Here is a 16,386-nt window from a genome sequence, read left to right on the forward strand (position 1 = left end):
TGATTGGCATCATTGGTGGGCATTGATAGGTGGCACTCTTGGGCATTGATAGGTGGCACTGATATTAACTGGTGGGCACCCAGCCTCTCAGTGAGCCATGGAGAGCCTGAGCCGGCCATTCCTGCCCCCTCCACAGCTCAGCGCTCCAATGAGCGTGGGAGAAGGGGGGGGGGGGGGGCAGAGAGCCCTGAGAACCAAACGATCAGCAGTGTTTGATTACTCGGTTCTTAGTCTTAGAGAGATTCTGCAAAAAAAAAAAAAAAATTAAAACCCATACTTCTCTTTTAGGTTACCTCGTCAAGTCACCCCCAGCACTGAAAGTTCTAGCTAGTACTAACTTGTAGGGTTGAAGATAAGAGCATGGTTTGCTGACAGATTGCAATCTCTGTAAGTGATGCCCTATTGGCTCAGCATGTGAAGCAGCACATATAAAACATGTTTTTAAAGTACTTCCTCAATTCATGTGGAATCCTGTAAATTGCAAGGGTGAAATAAAGACAAATTCCTGACTCTCTTTTAATGACCAACTGTTAGCCAATCGTCCTCTTATTCCATGTCAGAAATCGACTTTGTATCCCGATGTGTCATACCTGAGCTGAATCACTGTCTCAGGTGTTTCTCTTTCTCTGTAAGTGGCAGAATGCTTTTCAGAAAGCTGTGCATTCCTCTAGTCATTTGGGGAGAGGCAGGAAGTGACTCCTGGTGATTCACATCAGAAAAGATGAAGGGATGCAGCACAAAGCAACATTCCCCTGCGGCTGGATGTGTCACATCCCAGGTCACACTCTGTAACATAGGGTACAACGCAGAGCCCTAAAATCTCCCAGCTCACAACTATATACAATAAAAATCAAGGCTCGGTTCACACTGCTGTGACGGCAAAGTTGGACGAATTTGCCCTGCAACTTCCTTCCGACTTGATCTGACTTGGATGCTATTTAGAAACCTGTACAAGGGGTGAAATCGCACCCAAGTCAGACCAATGTAGTGCAGGAACATTTTCTAAAGTTGGAGCGACTTGTTTAGTATCAGCTAAGACAGCTCTCATAGGATAACGTTGAATTTGCCAGATCATGCGACTTGGGGTCTCACAAGTAGGATCCAATGCCACAGCATTGTGAACTGAGCCTTTTAGCTAAATTCTAGGCATATAAAAAAAAAAAAATGAATGCAGCAATGTAATCAATAAATATATTTGTGGGGACTTGTGCACAGCATGCATCTGCCCATACATAATAAAAACTAGGGGCATTTCAGCATCCAGGAGTCACAGGTGATGCGTATAGCCCATTGCCAGTAGACTGCCAAAATATACGACAGGCTAGAATACACAGTAAAAAACAACATGATGTATTAAAGTAGAAATATATGCAAAACCTTTTTTTTTAATTTAATTTTTAATTTTGATTAGAGTAAGGGAGGTTTATAACCCCTGTAAGTTTTATATTTGCCATCTTTGTCCTGTTGGGGAGATTTCCCTTCACTTCCTGTCCCATAGCCAAACGGGAAGTGAGTGAAAATATCTGCAAACTAAGTAAAATTCCTTGCGGACCCCCAGGTCACCAGAATTAGTGTCCCCATTGGAAGATTTCCTCTCTAATACTTTTCTGGGGACAACCCACATTTTAGTATATTCTTTTACTTTCAATGATAATGGTAAACAGGACAAAGAGAGAGGGGGAATCTCCCTAATGGGGACACCGACAGCAATGAAAACTGACAGGTGTTCTAATCCTTCTGCACTCTATCCAACACTAAAAAAAATTGTACTTCAATTATTACAAATCTCCAATAAATGTGTGCCTTTTTATATCCACCTAAAGTTTAGCGTTAAAGCTCTTAAATACAAGCAGTGTACAGTACATACCTAAGTTTGACTTTGTATCAGTCTCTTGGAGTCTACTGTACAGCAGATCACAGTGAGGGGGAGGGAGAAGCAGCACAGGGAGCCAATCTGTTGTTTTTCAGGGCCAGGGGGCTAGGAGAAGAGAGCAGGGTGACCAAGAGATGAGATCATCAGTGCCCTGCTTCTCTTTTCAATGTCCAGTCACAGCCTGGGGTGAGATCTGTAAGTGAGTGAAATTGTATCAGTAAGTTCAGGTCCCCTCTCCTACTTGGCAGGGCTGTGCTGTGTAGCAGAGTTGTGTAAAGCTTATAACTGGATGGACAGAAATACAAATACTCTGGCAGATAAACCAGCTCCCATAATACTGTAAGTATTTTATTGTGTATTTAACTTGTTTTGCCTGGAGTTTAAAAAAGACTAAAATAGTCATCATCCGTGTTTTAGTTGGCCATTAAGAAGTACAGTTGTTTGCTGACCGTTTATAACTGTCAAGGATCCTGGCAGTACCAGTTGTGTCCTGTCATCCTCAATAATTGAACTTATGTGATTTTGTACTCAGTAGAACACTCCACATGGGAACTTGTTATACAAAGAAATGAAAAATTGATCAGACATTGAGATGTCAATGAAAGGTAGAAATGGGGAGGGGTTCTGGAATGAGAATTTGGCGAGTTATTAAACTGCCATCTTTTATACATATATCAAAGTGTGGTTAGTGACAGACGTGTGGCTGTTAATTCAACTAAAAAACGCTATTGCACAAAAGTTGTAAGAGGTTGAAAAACATCACTACTGACGTTTTTTATAACGTTATTTTTACTTTCTTCCTTCCTTCCTTCCTTCCTTCCTTCCTTCCTTCCTTCCTTCCTTCCTTCCTTCCTTCCTTCCTTCCTTCCTTCCTTCCTTCCTTCCTTCCTTCCTTCCTTCCTTCCTTCCCCTGCAAATGTCACTGCACCCTCATCACTGGATAAGCAGCCTTTTAACCCTTTCATGACTAAGCCTATTTTTGAAATTCGGTGTTTACAAGTTAAAATCCGTATTTTTTTTGCTAGAAAATTACTTAGAACCCCCAAACATTATGTATATTTTTTTAGCAGAGAATCTAGAGAATAAAATTGAGATCGTTGCAATATTTTTTATCACACGGTATTTGTGCAGCGGTGTTGTAAATGCAAATTTTTGGAAAAGGGACACTTTCATGAATTTTAAAAAATCCAAACAGTAAATTTACCCCAATTTTTTTGTATCATGTGAAAGATGATGTTACGCCGAGTAAATGGATACCAAACATGTCACCCTTTATAATTGCACGCACTCGTGGAATGGCGACAAACTACGGTACCTAAGAATTTCCATATGTGACGCTTTAAATTTTTTTACGGTTACCAGGTTAGAGTTACAGAAGAGGTCTAGTGCTAGAATTATTGCTCTCGCTCTGACGATCGCGGTGATACCTCACATGTGTGATTTGAACACCGTTTACATATGCGTGCGCGACTTCCGTATTTGTTTTCTTTGCTGCGCGAGCTTGCGGGGACGGGGGCGCTTTAAAAATTTTTTTTTTCTTTTCTTATTTATTTTATTTATTTTTAAATTCATAAATTGTGTTTGACCCCCCATCCCTCCTTTACACTTCAAAGCATTCAGATCGCCGAAAACGGCAATTCTGAATACTGTGTACTTTTTAAAAACCGGCGCCATTGGCAGCCGAGTAAATGGGAAGTGACGTCATGACGTCTCTTCCGCGTTTACAGTTTGAAGGCTGGAATGAAGCCACCCACAGCTTCGTTCCAGCCTGCCCAGAGCCGCCGGAGGCATCGGATTGGTCACTGAGCCTCCGGATCGACCGGGAGGCCCGGTAAGAGCGGCGGAAGGCGGCGGGAGGGGGGGACGTCCCCCTCCCGCTGCTCTGGTATAACAGCCGAGCGGCTTTTAGCCGCATCGGTTGTTATACACGGATAGCCAATCGCCGGCTCTAAACAACGGTACTGGGATGATGCCTGCAGCTGCGGGCATCATCCCGGTATAACCCCCGAAAGCCGAGTACGCATATCTGCGTACGGTCGGCGGGAAGGGGTTAAACCATACAAATGTCAGCCATCCTCAGCATAGGGTTTCCTCTGCAAATACCACTTTATCTCATTCCTGAGGTCAGCAAGTGTCCTTGGAAATCTCCTGATCCTCTATTCTTGGCTTAACAGCCCATTATTCTTGGTGATTGTGTTTTCTATACAGCTGTAGTATGCCTAGATATAATGCACCGTGCTGTCCCTGACCCAGCATTGCTCCTATAAGTACTGCTATCTCTTTATCCCCAGCCTAGCTGGGCAGTGTCTAGGACAAAATCGATCTTCTGTCAATAGCTCAGTAGTAGAGTGTACCTGGAAATCTGTCTGCCGCCCTCATCCACCCATCCCCTACATCCCTAGCAGTTTAGGCCTGGTTCACACCTATGCAGGTTGCAGTTTGTATATTCCAGGTGCATTTTGCTTTTCTCAATACACGTTTTTGATCCATTGAAGGCTGTGGAACCAAAAAAAAGTCCCTGGCCCTTTTCATAAAATGCACAGATGTGAATGTGACCCATTGGAAACCATGTTAAATGGACTGTAGTGTGTTTCTGCAAAACTGATAACACACTAAAAAATGCATATGTGTGAGGCAGGCCTTAAAGTGATTGTAAAGGTTCCTTTTTTTTTTTTTTTTTTTCTTTTTTAAATAACAAACATATCGTACTTACCTCCACTGTGCAGCTCGTTTTGCACAGAGTGGCCCCGATCCTTGTCTTCTGGGGTCCCCTGGAGGCTCTCGCGGCTCCTCCCCACATCAGATAACCCCCTAGAAGAAGCGCTCTCCCGGAGGGTTACCTTGCGGGCGCACTCCCGAGTCCAGCATTAGCCGCTGAATGTATGACTCGGCCCCGCCCCCTGGCGCCTACGTCATTGGATTTGATTGACAGCAGTGGGAGCCAATGGTAAGTATAAGGGGGGCTCGGGGGCACTGCTACATTCAATAATGTTTTTCACATTAATGCATTAAAGTGAAAAACGGCGAGGGATTACAACCCCTTTTAATGTCCATGCACAATGTCCTTGGAAGTATCATTAAAGTGGAGCTTTATGTGGCTATTAAGGGTTCATATTTGCATAGATAGCATGGGATATGTATGTGAGCTCATGGCGTGTGTCTGTGTATACACACATGCACACCCATACCCTGCTCTGCCAACATTTCTACTCGGCATGTTTGTCTTCTGCCAAGAAAGCCCTATGATTGTGCAAAGCAGTGATGTCATCAGCGGTGTGAAGATTTGCGTTAATGCCAAACCAAACCCAATGTTTTTTATTTTTTTTATTCCTGTCATTTAGAAATGCGATGACTGAACACTGCATTACGTATCTCAGTACTGCTTGATGAATTAAAGCTCAGCTCCATGTGTCCTAAAAACAAGACTAATGCTGGCCATACACTATATGAAAAATCGTCCAAAATTCGGTCATTTAGACAGTTTGTTCGTTTTTCGGCTAGTTAATGGATGTTTTTGAGCCGAAAAAACGAAGGACAAGTTTGGAAATTCTCTGCCAAACGAACGATAAATTGAAAGGTTAAGGTATATGTAAAGAAAACAAACAAACAAAAAATGCATTCATTTATGTCCACTGAACGATTTATCAGTCATTACATGATGGCACTACCGTTTTGCGCTCGTGGCCGAATGTATGTTTTTCGAAAATGGGTTCGGCCGATTTTTTATATAGTGTATGGCCAACATAACAGTAGCTCACTCTTCCTTATGAATGCCAATAAAATTCTGACAGTGGTTGTGAACCCGTTTTTTTTTTTTTTTTTTTTTTTTTTTTAAATTTTTACCTACAGGTAAGCCTATAATGAGGCTTACCTGTAGGTAAAATGAATATCTCCTAAACCTGTACGGTTGCATGCAGCCGCTGACGTTGCCTTTTGTACATTATTGTGTTCAGTACACATACTCATCTGCCCAGCGGATTGTTCTGCTGCAATCCACTGCTCTGGTGTCACAGCCTGGGGCCCCACGCCTCTTTGTGTTCAGCCAGCTGGCCATGATGATTTATCTGTCCACCAACCACTGTTAACCCATGAGGCAGCAAGCATAGGGACTATGATGGGGAAATCCGAGAAGGCTGCGAGAGCAGGGACATCAGTCAGGGACATGGCAGTCACCAGTTTTAATTGAGGAGGGATGGGGTAGGAGTAAAGAGAACTGCAGGGACTTTAGCTGTAAATATGTTGTTTTAAACTTTTCAGCAGAGTGGCAGTTAGAGGGATGAGACCAAAAGTTTACCACAGACTGACAGGGGTGCTAACGATGGTCAGCTTTAAATAAATTATTTAAAACTTCTATCCTGAAAGGAAAACTGTTGTAACTGCTTAAAAAAGTGTTAGCTGGATTATCAGATTTAAATGGACTTGACTTATGCCACGTACACACGGGCGGACTTCCCAGCAACAAAGGTCCGACAGTCTTTCTGACGGACTTTCGACGGACTTTTGAACGAACGGACTTGCCTACACACGATCACACCAAAGTCCAAAGGATTCGTATGTGATGACGTACGACCGGACTAAAATAAGGAAGTTGATAGCCAGTAGTCAATAGCTGCCCTAGCGTCGGTTTTAGTTCGTCGGACTAGCATACAGACGAGCGGATTTTTCGACCGGACTCGAGTCCATTGGACAAATTTGAAACATGTTCCAAATCTAAACGCCTACAGATTTTCACACGAAAAAGTCTGCTGCAGGTCCGACGGAGCCCACACGCGGTTGGATTGTCCCCCGGATTTGGTCTGTCGGACCAGTCCGGCCAAAAGGTCTGCTCGTGTGTACACGGCATAACAGATTAAAGCAGAACTCCAGCTAACATTACCCTCTCTTCCGATTGACATTGTTACTGTCCAGAGGTTTCTCTGTTGCTCCTTCATCCAGAATCGAGACCCTCTAATACCGCGTACACACATTCGGAATTTCCGACAACAAATGTTCGATGGGAGCTTGTTGTCGGAAATTCCGACCGTGTGTAGGCTCCATTGGACATTTGTTGTCGGAATTTCCTGGCCAGATCACCAGGTGAAACTAAAGTACAAAAAGCCTAAAAAAAAGAACACAAATCCAGCCATTAAAGTTTACTGAATTTTTGCTTTTGGGCTTAAAACTGCTTTAAGTCTCATGAGCTGAACCATTGCTTGCTTTTAAGGGGCCATTTGGACAGCTTACGTCATTGTCCAGCTGCTTGCTGGTCAGTGGTTTGGGCTAACCAAATGGCCCTATAAAAGAGCCATTTGGGCAACATAATGATTGTTTTCTAAGAAACCATTTTCTGGTTGACTAGTCAAAATTGCATAGATATTTTTATACATATTAGCAGGGCTTTTTCAGCAGGAACACAGTTTCGGCACCTCCAGCACTGAATGTATGTAATAGCATGTGGTGTGGAGTGTGCTGGAGGAGCTATTGATGCTGATCTGTTGTTGCTGCTGGGGGGGTCTAATGTTGCTTGGGTGTGATATTTTGTTGTGGGTGGTTCACTGTTGCTGCAGGGAATCTATTGTTGTTGGGTGGAGTCCATTGTTGCTGGGGGAGTCTATTGTTGTATGGGGATCTATTGCTGGGATTCTATTGTTCCTGGCTGCAGGGGATCTATTTTACTGCTTTTCTTTTTATCATCGACATGTTTCATACAAATGATTTAGCACCACAAAACAATACTTGGTTCTGTATTCTCTAAATGGGGCAGTACTGGTAGGTGGGTAGGTGGTGGAATCAAGGGACGGTGGTCAGAGGTAGGTAGGGGCAGAGACAAGGGGTGATTCAGACGGGGGGAGTTCCTGCACCTATTCTCCCAGAAAAAAAGCCCTGCATATTAGTCTAGTTCCCCAGCTCTAGATTTCACTAAACCCACACCTCAAATATCTGTATCCAGCTACAGCTTGCCTTCTGTTATTACACTCCACATTTGAGCCTCATTATCATATCCTTCTCGGTCAATGGCTCAGTTTTTACAAATATTTTTGTATACCCATTGGGATGTATCCAGTCTGAGCCTAGATTGAGTCCATTTCTGGTAGCAGCACCATAGAACATAATACAACATTGCACGCTTATTATATAGTACAGTCAAGCTATCATAAATATGCATGATCACACTGGCTGAGCATGCAGGTTTATGCCATGTCTGGAGGAGTGTGGGGTACAGTAGTGATCAGATGGGAAAATCCAGTGTCAGGGATAGCTTCTTCTACTTAGTCCAATGGTGTCTGCACAGATTGGCCACTTTCCAGCTGGATCAGGGCCCAATCACTTTATGCCTATGGGTGGGTACTTTCTGACCCATGCTCCGAGCACAGTGCCTCACCTAATGTCACATTGAAGTAAGCCAGCTGCCTCCAGCATAAGATAGTCCAGCCTGTACTCCCTGTAGCACACGTCATGCAGGGTACGATTACAGCTAGTACTGCACTCAGATCTGTTAAGGTGCACGAGTCCAGCCTTGCCTTGGACCAACACTCCGATTGAAATGACACAAGGTAACATGAAAAACAGCTCTTTGCAGCTCTGCTGCATTTAATTTCTCAATTGTTATGTTCTGTTTTTGTGTTTCATTTCTTTAAAAAGGTAGAGAACATTCAGGCCAAGTAAGGTCAGTTGGTTGTAATGGTGATGCAACTGGTAGTTGGTGCGTTTTGGTAAGTAGAAGTTGCACATGCCGGGTAGAGAGGCCTCTGAAAAAGGGGACGATGCTGAAAGCTCAGCTCCAGCCACAACAAGAAGGGTTAGAGCCCCTGTGTGGTTTTTATTGTTCTCTGTCTGTATTAGGGCGATACAAACAAGAACACATTTCTAGGGGATCATTCATATGGGCAGCAGACTCTACTGGCCCTCTAAAAAGCAATCTGGGGTGGATTGCTTTTTCAGAGGTTTAGAGACAGTTATAGGCATTCAGGAGGCGCCTCCTTAATGCCGTTTATTTATTTTCTTTTTCAATCCCAATGTGGATTTTACACTGAACTACCACAGAGCAACCACCATAGCTGTGTTTGGAACATGGTTTTGACCCAATCCCATTGACTTCAGTGGGTGAGTATGACAAGTGACGCTTGGCAAACTCGTCTTGTTGAATTTAAAGCAGACTATACTGCATCTAAGCAGCACAAACTAAAATTACAATTTAATTCATTTGTAATGTTCAAAGCAAACTCCCCCATCCATCCATGTCTCCATGCTTTATTTTGCTGAGAAAAATCACTTTGAAAAACACCCTCTAGCATTTCTGGCTGTGGTTATCTTAAAGGAGAAGTACGGCCAAAGCACCTTTGGCTGTACTTCTCCTATGGATCACAGGAGTGCAGTTCGTCCATGGAGTGGGGATCCACCCAGATCCCTGGATTGGCACCCGGCTCAGCCTCTCGGCAAGCTCCCGGGGGGCAAGGACCCAGGGGACAGATGCTGCATCCAACTAGGCAAGTATGAATCAAAAATAAAAATAATACCCATACTTCTCTTTTAACCCCCCTGGCGGTATTCCCGAGTCTGGCTCGGGGTGGATTTTACATACCAAAAGCGGTATCCCCGAGCCAGACTCGGGCTTGCATCGCAGGATCCAGGAAGAGTTTACTTACCTTGTCCCCTGGATCCTGCGATGTCTCCCCGCTGTGATCGGCGAGCCGCTGTGTCTCGCTCGATTCACAGTGCCGAGCTCCGTTCCCTGCGAGCGTTGCGACGCACGGGGACGGAGTTCGGCGGCAAATTCAAAAGTGAAACACACAGTTTAGATACAGCATACTGTAATCTTACAGATTACAGTACTGTATCAAATAATTACACATCCCCTTTGTCCCTAGTGGTCTGCCCAGTGTCCTGCATGCAGTTTTATATATATAAAACTGTTCTTTCTGCCTGGAAACTGGAGATTGTCCATAGCAACCAAAACTGTCTCTTTACATCAAAAGTGGTTTTAGACCAGCTAGAAAAAAGCGATAATAAATTATGATCACTTGCAGAATTGAGCGATAGTGATTTGTGGGGAGATCCGTCATCAAACACTAAAAGTAATAAAAGCTAAAATTCTGGAACTGAGCAAATTTCAGTGTTTTTGATTTGATTACATTATTATATAATTTTTATTATTATTATATTATTATGTGTTTTAATTATTTATAGTTATTTATTATATTATAATTTTTTATTTCGTTTTTCAAACTTTATCATACCCGGGATGTCTACTAGACTCTTGTTTGGACAGATTTAAGTGAACTATTCCTAAGAATTACAGGCCTACAATATAAAACGCCAAATTTCTGTGCAAAATAATGGTACCGCTTTCAGCACCTAAAATCTGAAATAATCATACCGCCAGGGAGGTTAAGTAAAGGCAGATTAATTTACTTCCTGGAATATGGAATCCATCTGTCCTTAGCTTAGGCATGCAGCCAGGAGGGTATGCTTAGCTGAGAAAACCCTCCTCCCCCTCAGAGGACTCCTGGGACGTATGACATCATTTGTCTAGGCATGGAAACTAGGAGGTAACTGAAGAATTGTAAACAAAAGTTTAAAACAAGTAAATATAATATACATTCCTAACTATTTACTAATATTATCAGCATAAAGAATAAAAATAGTCAATGTTGGTTGGATTAGTGAAGTTCCACTTTAACCACTTGCCTACTGGGCCATTTCACCCCCTTCCTGCCTAGGCCAATTTTCAGCTTTCATCACCGTCACACTTTGAATGACAATTGTGCGGTCATGCAACGCTGTACCCATATGACTTTTTTTTTATAATTTTTTTTCACACAAATAGAGCTTTATTTTGGTGGTATATAATCCCCACTGGGTTTTTTGTTTATTGCTAAACAAAGACCAAATAATTTGGGAAAAAAAAGTAATTCTTAGTTTGTTACATTTTGCAAACGGGTAATTTTTTTCTGATGGGCGCGGCTGAGGCGGCACTGATGGGCGCGGCTGAGGCGGCACTGATGGGCGCGGCTGAGGCGGCACTGATGGGCGCGGCTGAGGCGGCACTGATGGGCACGGCTGAGGCGGCACTGATGGGCACTGATTTGCACTGTTGGGGCTGCACTGATCATCAGGACACTGATCAGTGCAGATGTCCCCTTTCACACTAGCCGGTGACTGGCTCTCTCCTCACGCTGTGACAGCGTGACAAAGGGAATGGCTGATCACCGGCAAGTGTTTTCACATCATGATCAGCTGTGATTGGACACAGCTGATCACGTGGTAAAGAGATGCTGTGATTGGCTGTTCATCCTGTTCTGTGATCAGCTGTGTCCAAAAGACATAGTGATCACAGTGCGAGCAGCAGTGAGAGCACGATCATAACAGGACGTTGTATGATACCCTCCCAGAACTGGTCAACCACACTTTAGCTGTCATTTTTTGCTATAGTGTGGTCGGCAAGTGGTTAAGCTGGGTATACACATACCAAAAATCATCTGGTATAGCAGGGACCTGACACATTTCTGTGTGTGTGTGTATCCCTGTCTGTTCAACAGAAGATGGTCATTGAACAGTCCTACTGGAAAACCAGCCACTGGCTGCATCGCTGATCTGTGTATTCTGATGGGGGGTCCCTCCTGTCAGAATACAATAGCGTGGCGGGTTTAACCCTGCATCCACATCTGTTGTAGGGATCTTTCAGGGAAAAAAAAAAACTTGGTGTATACCCCGCTTTAGTCTAAGACCCCTTTCACACTGGGGCATTTTTCAGGTGCTTCTGGGCTAAAAATTACGCCTGTAATGCGGCTGAAAACACCTCCCCTGCAGTCCCAGTGTGAAAGACTGAGTGCTTTCACACTGAGGCGATGCGCTGGCAGGATGATAAAAGAAGGCCTACAAACAGCATCTTTGGGGTGGTGAAGGAGTGATGTATAAACCGCTCCTGCCCATTGAAATGAAATTAATGGGTACCGCTGCCGAAGCGCCTGCAAAGAGCTTCGGCAGCGGCGATGCATGGGTAGATTTAAACCTTTATTCGGCCACTAGCATGGGTTTAAAATCGGCCGAATAGCGCTGCTAAAATGACGGTAAAGTGCTGCTAAAACTAGCGGCGTTTTACCGTCAACACCCGTCCGCCCCAATGTGAAAGCAGCCTTAAGGATTTGTATAAATATCCATGTCAGATTTTTTTTTTTTTCCACAAATCTGGATCATGTTGCAGCATTATTTTGTTCCTTCTTGTAGTTTAAGATTAGTTTATATTCATTTTAGTAACATCATCCGGCATGCCAAAGTTTGGCAGGGGGGCCTGTTGGGAGCTCAGTTCCTACAGACGCCGTCACAAGTGCCCTCTCCTTATATACACGTTATGTAGGTAGGCTCTTTTGAGTCAAGGCAACATCATTGTTTTTCTGGATAAGAAATCAATGTGTGCCTCTGCGGTACAACAGAGATGGGTGGAATTCTGTAATATAGCAGACATACCACATTTTGGGTAGATCAACTGTTTTTATTCTGTATTTGCAGCATTTTTAATGGATAAAACAAGGGGAGATGAATTGTATGTTTTTTTTGTTTTGCCCAGATGTACACCTAACAAAATTGGGAAGGATTCTGACAAGGTTTTTTTGCTGGCTATACCTCCCTGTGTGGGTGACAGTCACTGCCATTCTTGCCCCGATTTCACAAGGAAAGGAAGTAAGGGACAAAAAAAAAAAAAAGAGGAGCAAATCTGGCAAATTTTTCTCGACTATCAGTCCTCATGCACATGGACGTTTTTACAGCTGCTTTTTTGAGCTTTTTTGCAGCTTAAAAAGGCCTGTCTATGTTAGTCTATGGCTTCATGCCCACCTAGGCGTTTTTGAGCTGCAAGTGGCATAGGCGTTTTTAAGCTGTAAAAAAAAACCAGGACCAGTGGGTTCTGAGAGACGTTTTTCAGCTGTAAAAACGCTCTAACGCTGAAAAACGCTCAAAAACGTAATTCACCAACGTTTTTTAACGTTTTTGGTCCATTGAAAAAAAAAAAAAAAAAATTTGAAAAAAAAACCGCTAAAAAACGCTATCGCGGAAAAACGCTCAAAAACGCTATTGCAAAAACGCTGAAAAAAGCTGAAAAAAGTTAAAAAAAAATCACTGCAAAGATACTGGCGTTTTCATAACGTTATTTTAACAGCCTGTGTGCATGAGGGCTCAAAAATAACAGAGAAAAAAATGTTGACCGTAGTTAGGCTTGGACCTATATTGCATGTAATATCCTAAAGTGCTAAAATATTTATTGAGAATAGATCAGAAGTATGAAAAGTGTTAAAATCTTTCTCTCCTTTCCTTTGCACTCCCCCACATGATGCTGTGTTGAGTTGTTCAGAATGCTATGGTATTGTACAGGAAATGTATCTTTGCTGTGTGGTGCAGCATCAGCTAAAAGTAGAAATGCAGATAATAACCATTTGCCAAGACGTGTAACAGGAGGCTATCATTAAGACATTAAAGAATCCTGCAATCTTTGCTCTTCTGTATCCTTGTCAGTAGTGACCTGAACACAGAAATGCCATTTCTAACTATGTTATTGAATCTTAGTACATGTCTCTGTCTGTGACTGGAGATGTTATCTGTAATGCTTTAGATGCATTAGATGATGATTACCTTCCCTCTTAGATTGTAAGCTCTAAGGTGCAGGGCCCTCTAATTTCTACTGTATTAAAGTGTATTGTATTTGTACTGTCTACCCTCAAGTTGTAAAAAGCTGTGTAAACTGTTGGCGCTATATTATTATATTTAAAGCAATTGTAAAGTCAAAATCGTAACTTGAACTCATGCAAGCATAATTTTTGTACTACTGACTCTTGTTATCCCCATCCTGCAAAGCCCTTTTTTGTTCATTTTTATTATTGTTGATAATTTTTCTGGTGATGTCACTAGCGATTGCACATTCCATCATATGTTGTCATCCTGCTCTGCCGAGATGTGCAAAGCACCTTTGCCAAGATGAATTAATCATGGATCTCTGGCATAAATGCCCTCGAGTCTATGGGGTTGATTTATTAAAGGCAAATAGATTGTGCACTATGCAAGTGCAGTTGCTCCAGAGCTTAGTAAATGTGGTAAAGCTCGGCTGGCTTCCATCATCCAATCATGTGCAAGCAAAAATGCTGTTGTAAATTTCTTGCTTGTGATTGGGTATTCATTGTAAAGCAAAGCTTTGCCTCATTTACTAAACTCTGGAGCAACTGCACTTGCAAATTGTCTTTTTGCCTTTAGTAAACCAACCCCTGAGTTGACTTGGCCTGCCTCCTTTTAGTCCATCTATGTGGGAATTTGTTGCTTTCATCAGTAGAGGAAAAAAGGAGGGTTCCCCTAATGGTGGACTTTACAGGCACATACAAAGGGACGTAAAAGAGTATATATATAGTACAAAAGAGTAATTTATTAATTGGAACAATAAAAGATATGACAATAATATAGTAGCAATTATTGGGAATGCGAGTCAAGCAATTTTAACATAGGTACAGTGCTTGTTTTAAAGCGATAATCTTGCACCCGACGCGTTTCGGAGTTAATAAGCCTCCTTCCACAGGGGTGGGTGTGAGTTACAGATAGTTCTATATTGAAGGAAACATATTGAAAAAACAATAGTAAGCATATAAGTATACATAGAAAAAGTACATGATATATTTTTCATTACTTTTCTACTTACATTAACACTGTATTTAGCTGACTTGGCATTCCATGACATTTTAAGTTAAAAACAGCGGCACTGACATGGTTTATCTACCCAGCATGTTCTTGATACCAAGAAAAAAGTATTTGCCAAAAAAAAGGAGAAAAGATTTCTATATAGGTAACCGTAAGGTTACTATCAAGGTATAAAGTGTATATATGTAGTATTCTCTTCAAAAAAGAAAGAAGAGAAAGCCCATAAAGGGCGTACAAAAAAGTAGGCACTTGATGCTCCACTGAGGCCGAAAGGCAAGTCCTGCAAGAAAAAATGTGGTGTTGCAATTGTATAGTAGCAAATCCTCTTGGTCATGAGGTGTAAAAATTCAAAAATTAATATGGTTTTTAGAAAATTATCATATAAAATTTAATTTGACCCATACCTGGAAGTGGTTCAGTGAATGGCGTTAAAGGGATGTTTAGTAGGTAGCTAGAAATGGTAACAAACAAACAAATCTCATCAGTAGAGGATGCAAGAAGGGATGGGGGGATAAACACAAGGAGACACACAAGATGGCACCAGATTTGGAAACGGCAGGGAGAGAGCAGCCTACACCACTGAACGATGTAAGAACTGAAATAGCTATTTGGAGCATTGAGTCATTTAAACCCCTTCCACACTGGGGCTGCGCTTTAAGGCCACTAGCTGGGTGCTTTTAACCCCCACTAGTGGCTGAAGAAAGGGTTAAAAGCACCCATATTGCGGCGCTGCCGAACCGTTTTGCAGGCGCTTCGGCAGTGCTGCCCATTCATTTCAATGTATACACCGCTCCCAAACCGCCCCAAAGATGGTGCTTGCAGGACTTTTTTTCCCATCTTGCAAGCTCACTCGGGCTTTCACACCGGGGAGGCATGAGACGCGCTTTTCAGGCGCTATTTTTAGCACTAAAATGCCTGAAAAGCGCATCAGTGTGAAAGGCAAATGTTTCTGTTTGTTTTTTTTTTTTGTTTTTTTTGTTTTTTTTGTTTTTTTTTGTTTTTTTTTTTTTTTTTTGTTTTTTTTTTGGACTAATGGCAGATTTTACCTCTGCTTGAAGACCAATGGTGGCTGGTGCTCCATTTTTTTGGGGGGTGGCAAACAAATCCCCCCACTCACCCGCACGAAAGCCTGCCAGCCCCGCACTTACCCCATCCAGGTCACGAGTGGCTTCCCCAGCTTCTCCTCTTAGACAATCCGGTCACTGCTTCTCCCAACCAATCTGGTCTTAGGACCCACTTCCTGTCCTGATTGGCTGGGAGGAGAAGCAGGAAGACCATAGCGAATGTTGATTCACTAATGTCACAAGTGGGTGGGTTTTTTTGGGACTAACAGACTTTACCACTGCTTTAAGACCAATGGTGGCTGGTGCTCCATTTTTTTGGGGGGGGGGGGGACAAACAACCCAGCCTCCCCGCCCGCTCGTCAGACAGCCCCACACTTACCCCATCCAGGTTGCGAGCAGCTTCCCCCGCCTTCTCCTTCCGGCCAATCCAGTCGCTGATTCTCCTGGCCAATCTGGTCTTAGGACCCACTTCCTTTCCTGATTGGCTGGGAGGAGATGCAGGAAGACTATAGTGAATGTTGATCCGCTAATGTCACAGGTGCGTGAGCCTTTTGTGCACAGTGCTCTGCACCCTGAGCCCAACCTTTTTGAAGCCAGTTAGAGCCTCCGACTTTAATCATGTGCTTCACAAAAAAAAACAAAAAAACAACCCTGTAGATTTCTATGCGTCCGGCGCCCCGCATGGAAATTAGGGGGGCTTGCCTTTCATGGACTGACCACCGCTGTTTAAGACCATTGGAATAGAGCAGTGGTCTCCAAACTGTAGCCTGGGGGCCAGATGCGGCCCTTTGCTTG

General features: G+C 43.0%; 1 protein-coding gene across 3 annotated transcripts in view; it reads left to right on the forward strand.

Annotated features, from left to right (window-relative positions):
* Positions 1-16,386, forward strand: part of MAP7D1 (MAP7 domain containing 1) — a 162,977-nt gene that overhangs the window by 49,217 nt on the left and 97,374 nt on the right. Inside the window, exon 1 of one of the 3 annotated variants that reach the window (XM_073615612.1) lies at positions 8,382-8,406. The exons of the other annotated variants lie outside the window; for them this stretch is intronic. Coding sequence (XP_073471713.1) covers positions 8,397-8,406 — 10 coding nt within the window. The 5' untranslated portion in view covers positions 8,382-8,396. Of the gene's footprint in view, positions 1-8,381; positions 8,407-16,386 lie in introns of those variants that run through there. 3 annotated transcript variants of the gene reach the window in all.

This window comes from Aquarana catesbeiana, linkage group LG02, assembly GCF_042186555.1.
Source record: "Aquarana catesbeiana isolate 2022-GZ linkage group LG02, ASM4218655v1, whole genome shotgun sequence".
Classification (NCBI taxonomy): domain Eukaryota; kingdom Metazoa; phylum Chordata; class Amphibia; order Anura; family Ranidae; genus Aquarana; species Aquarana catesbeiana.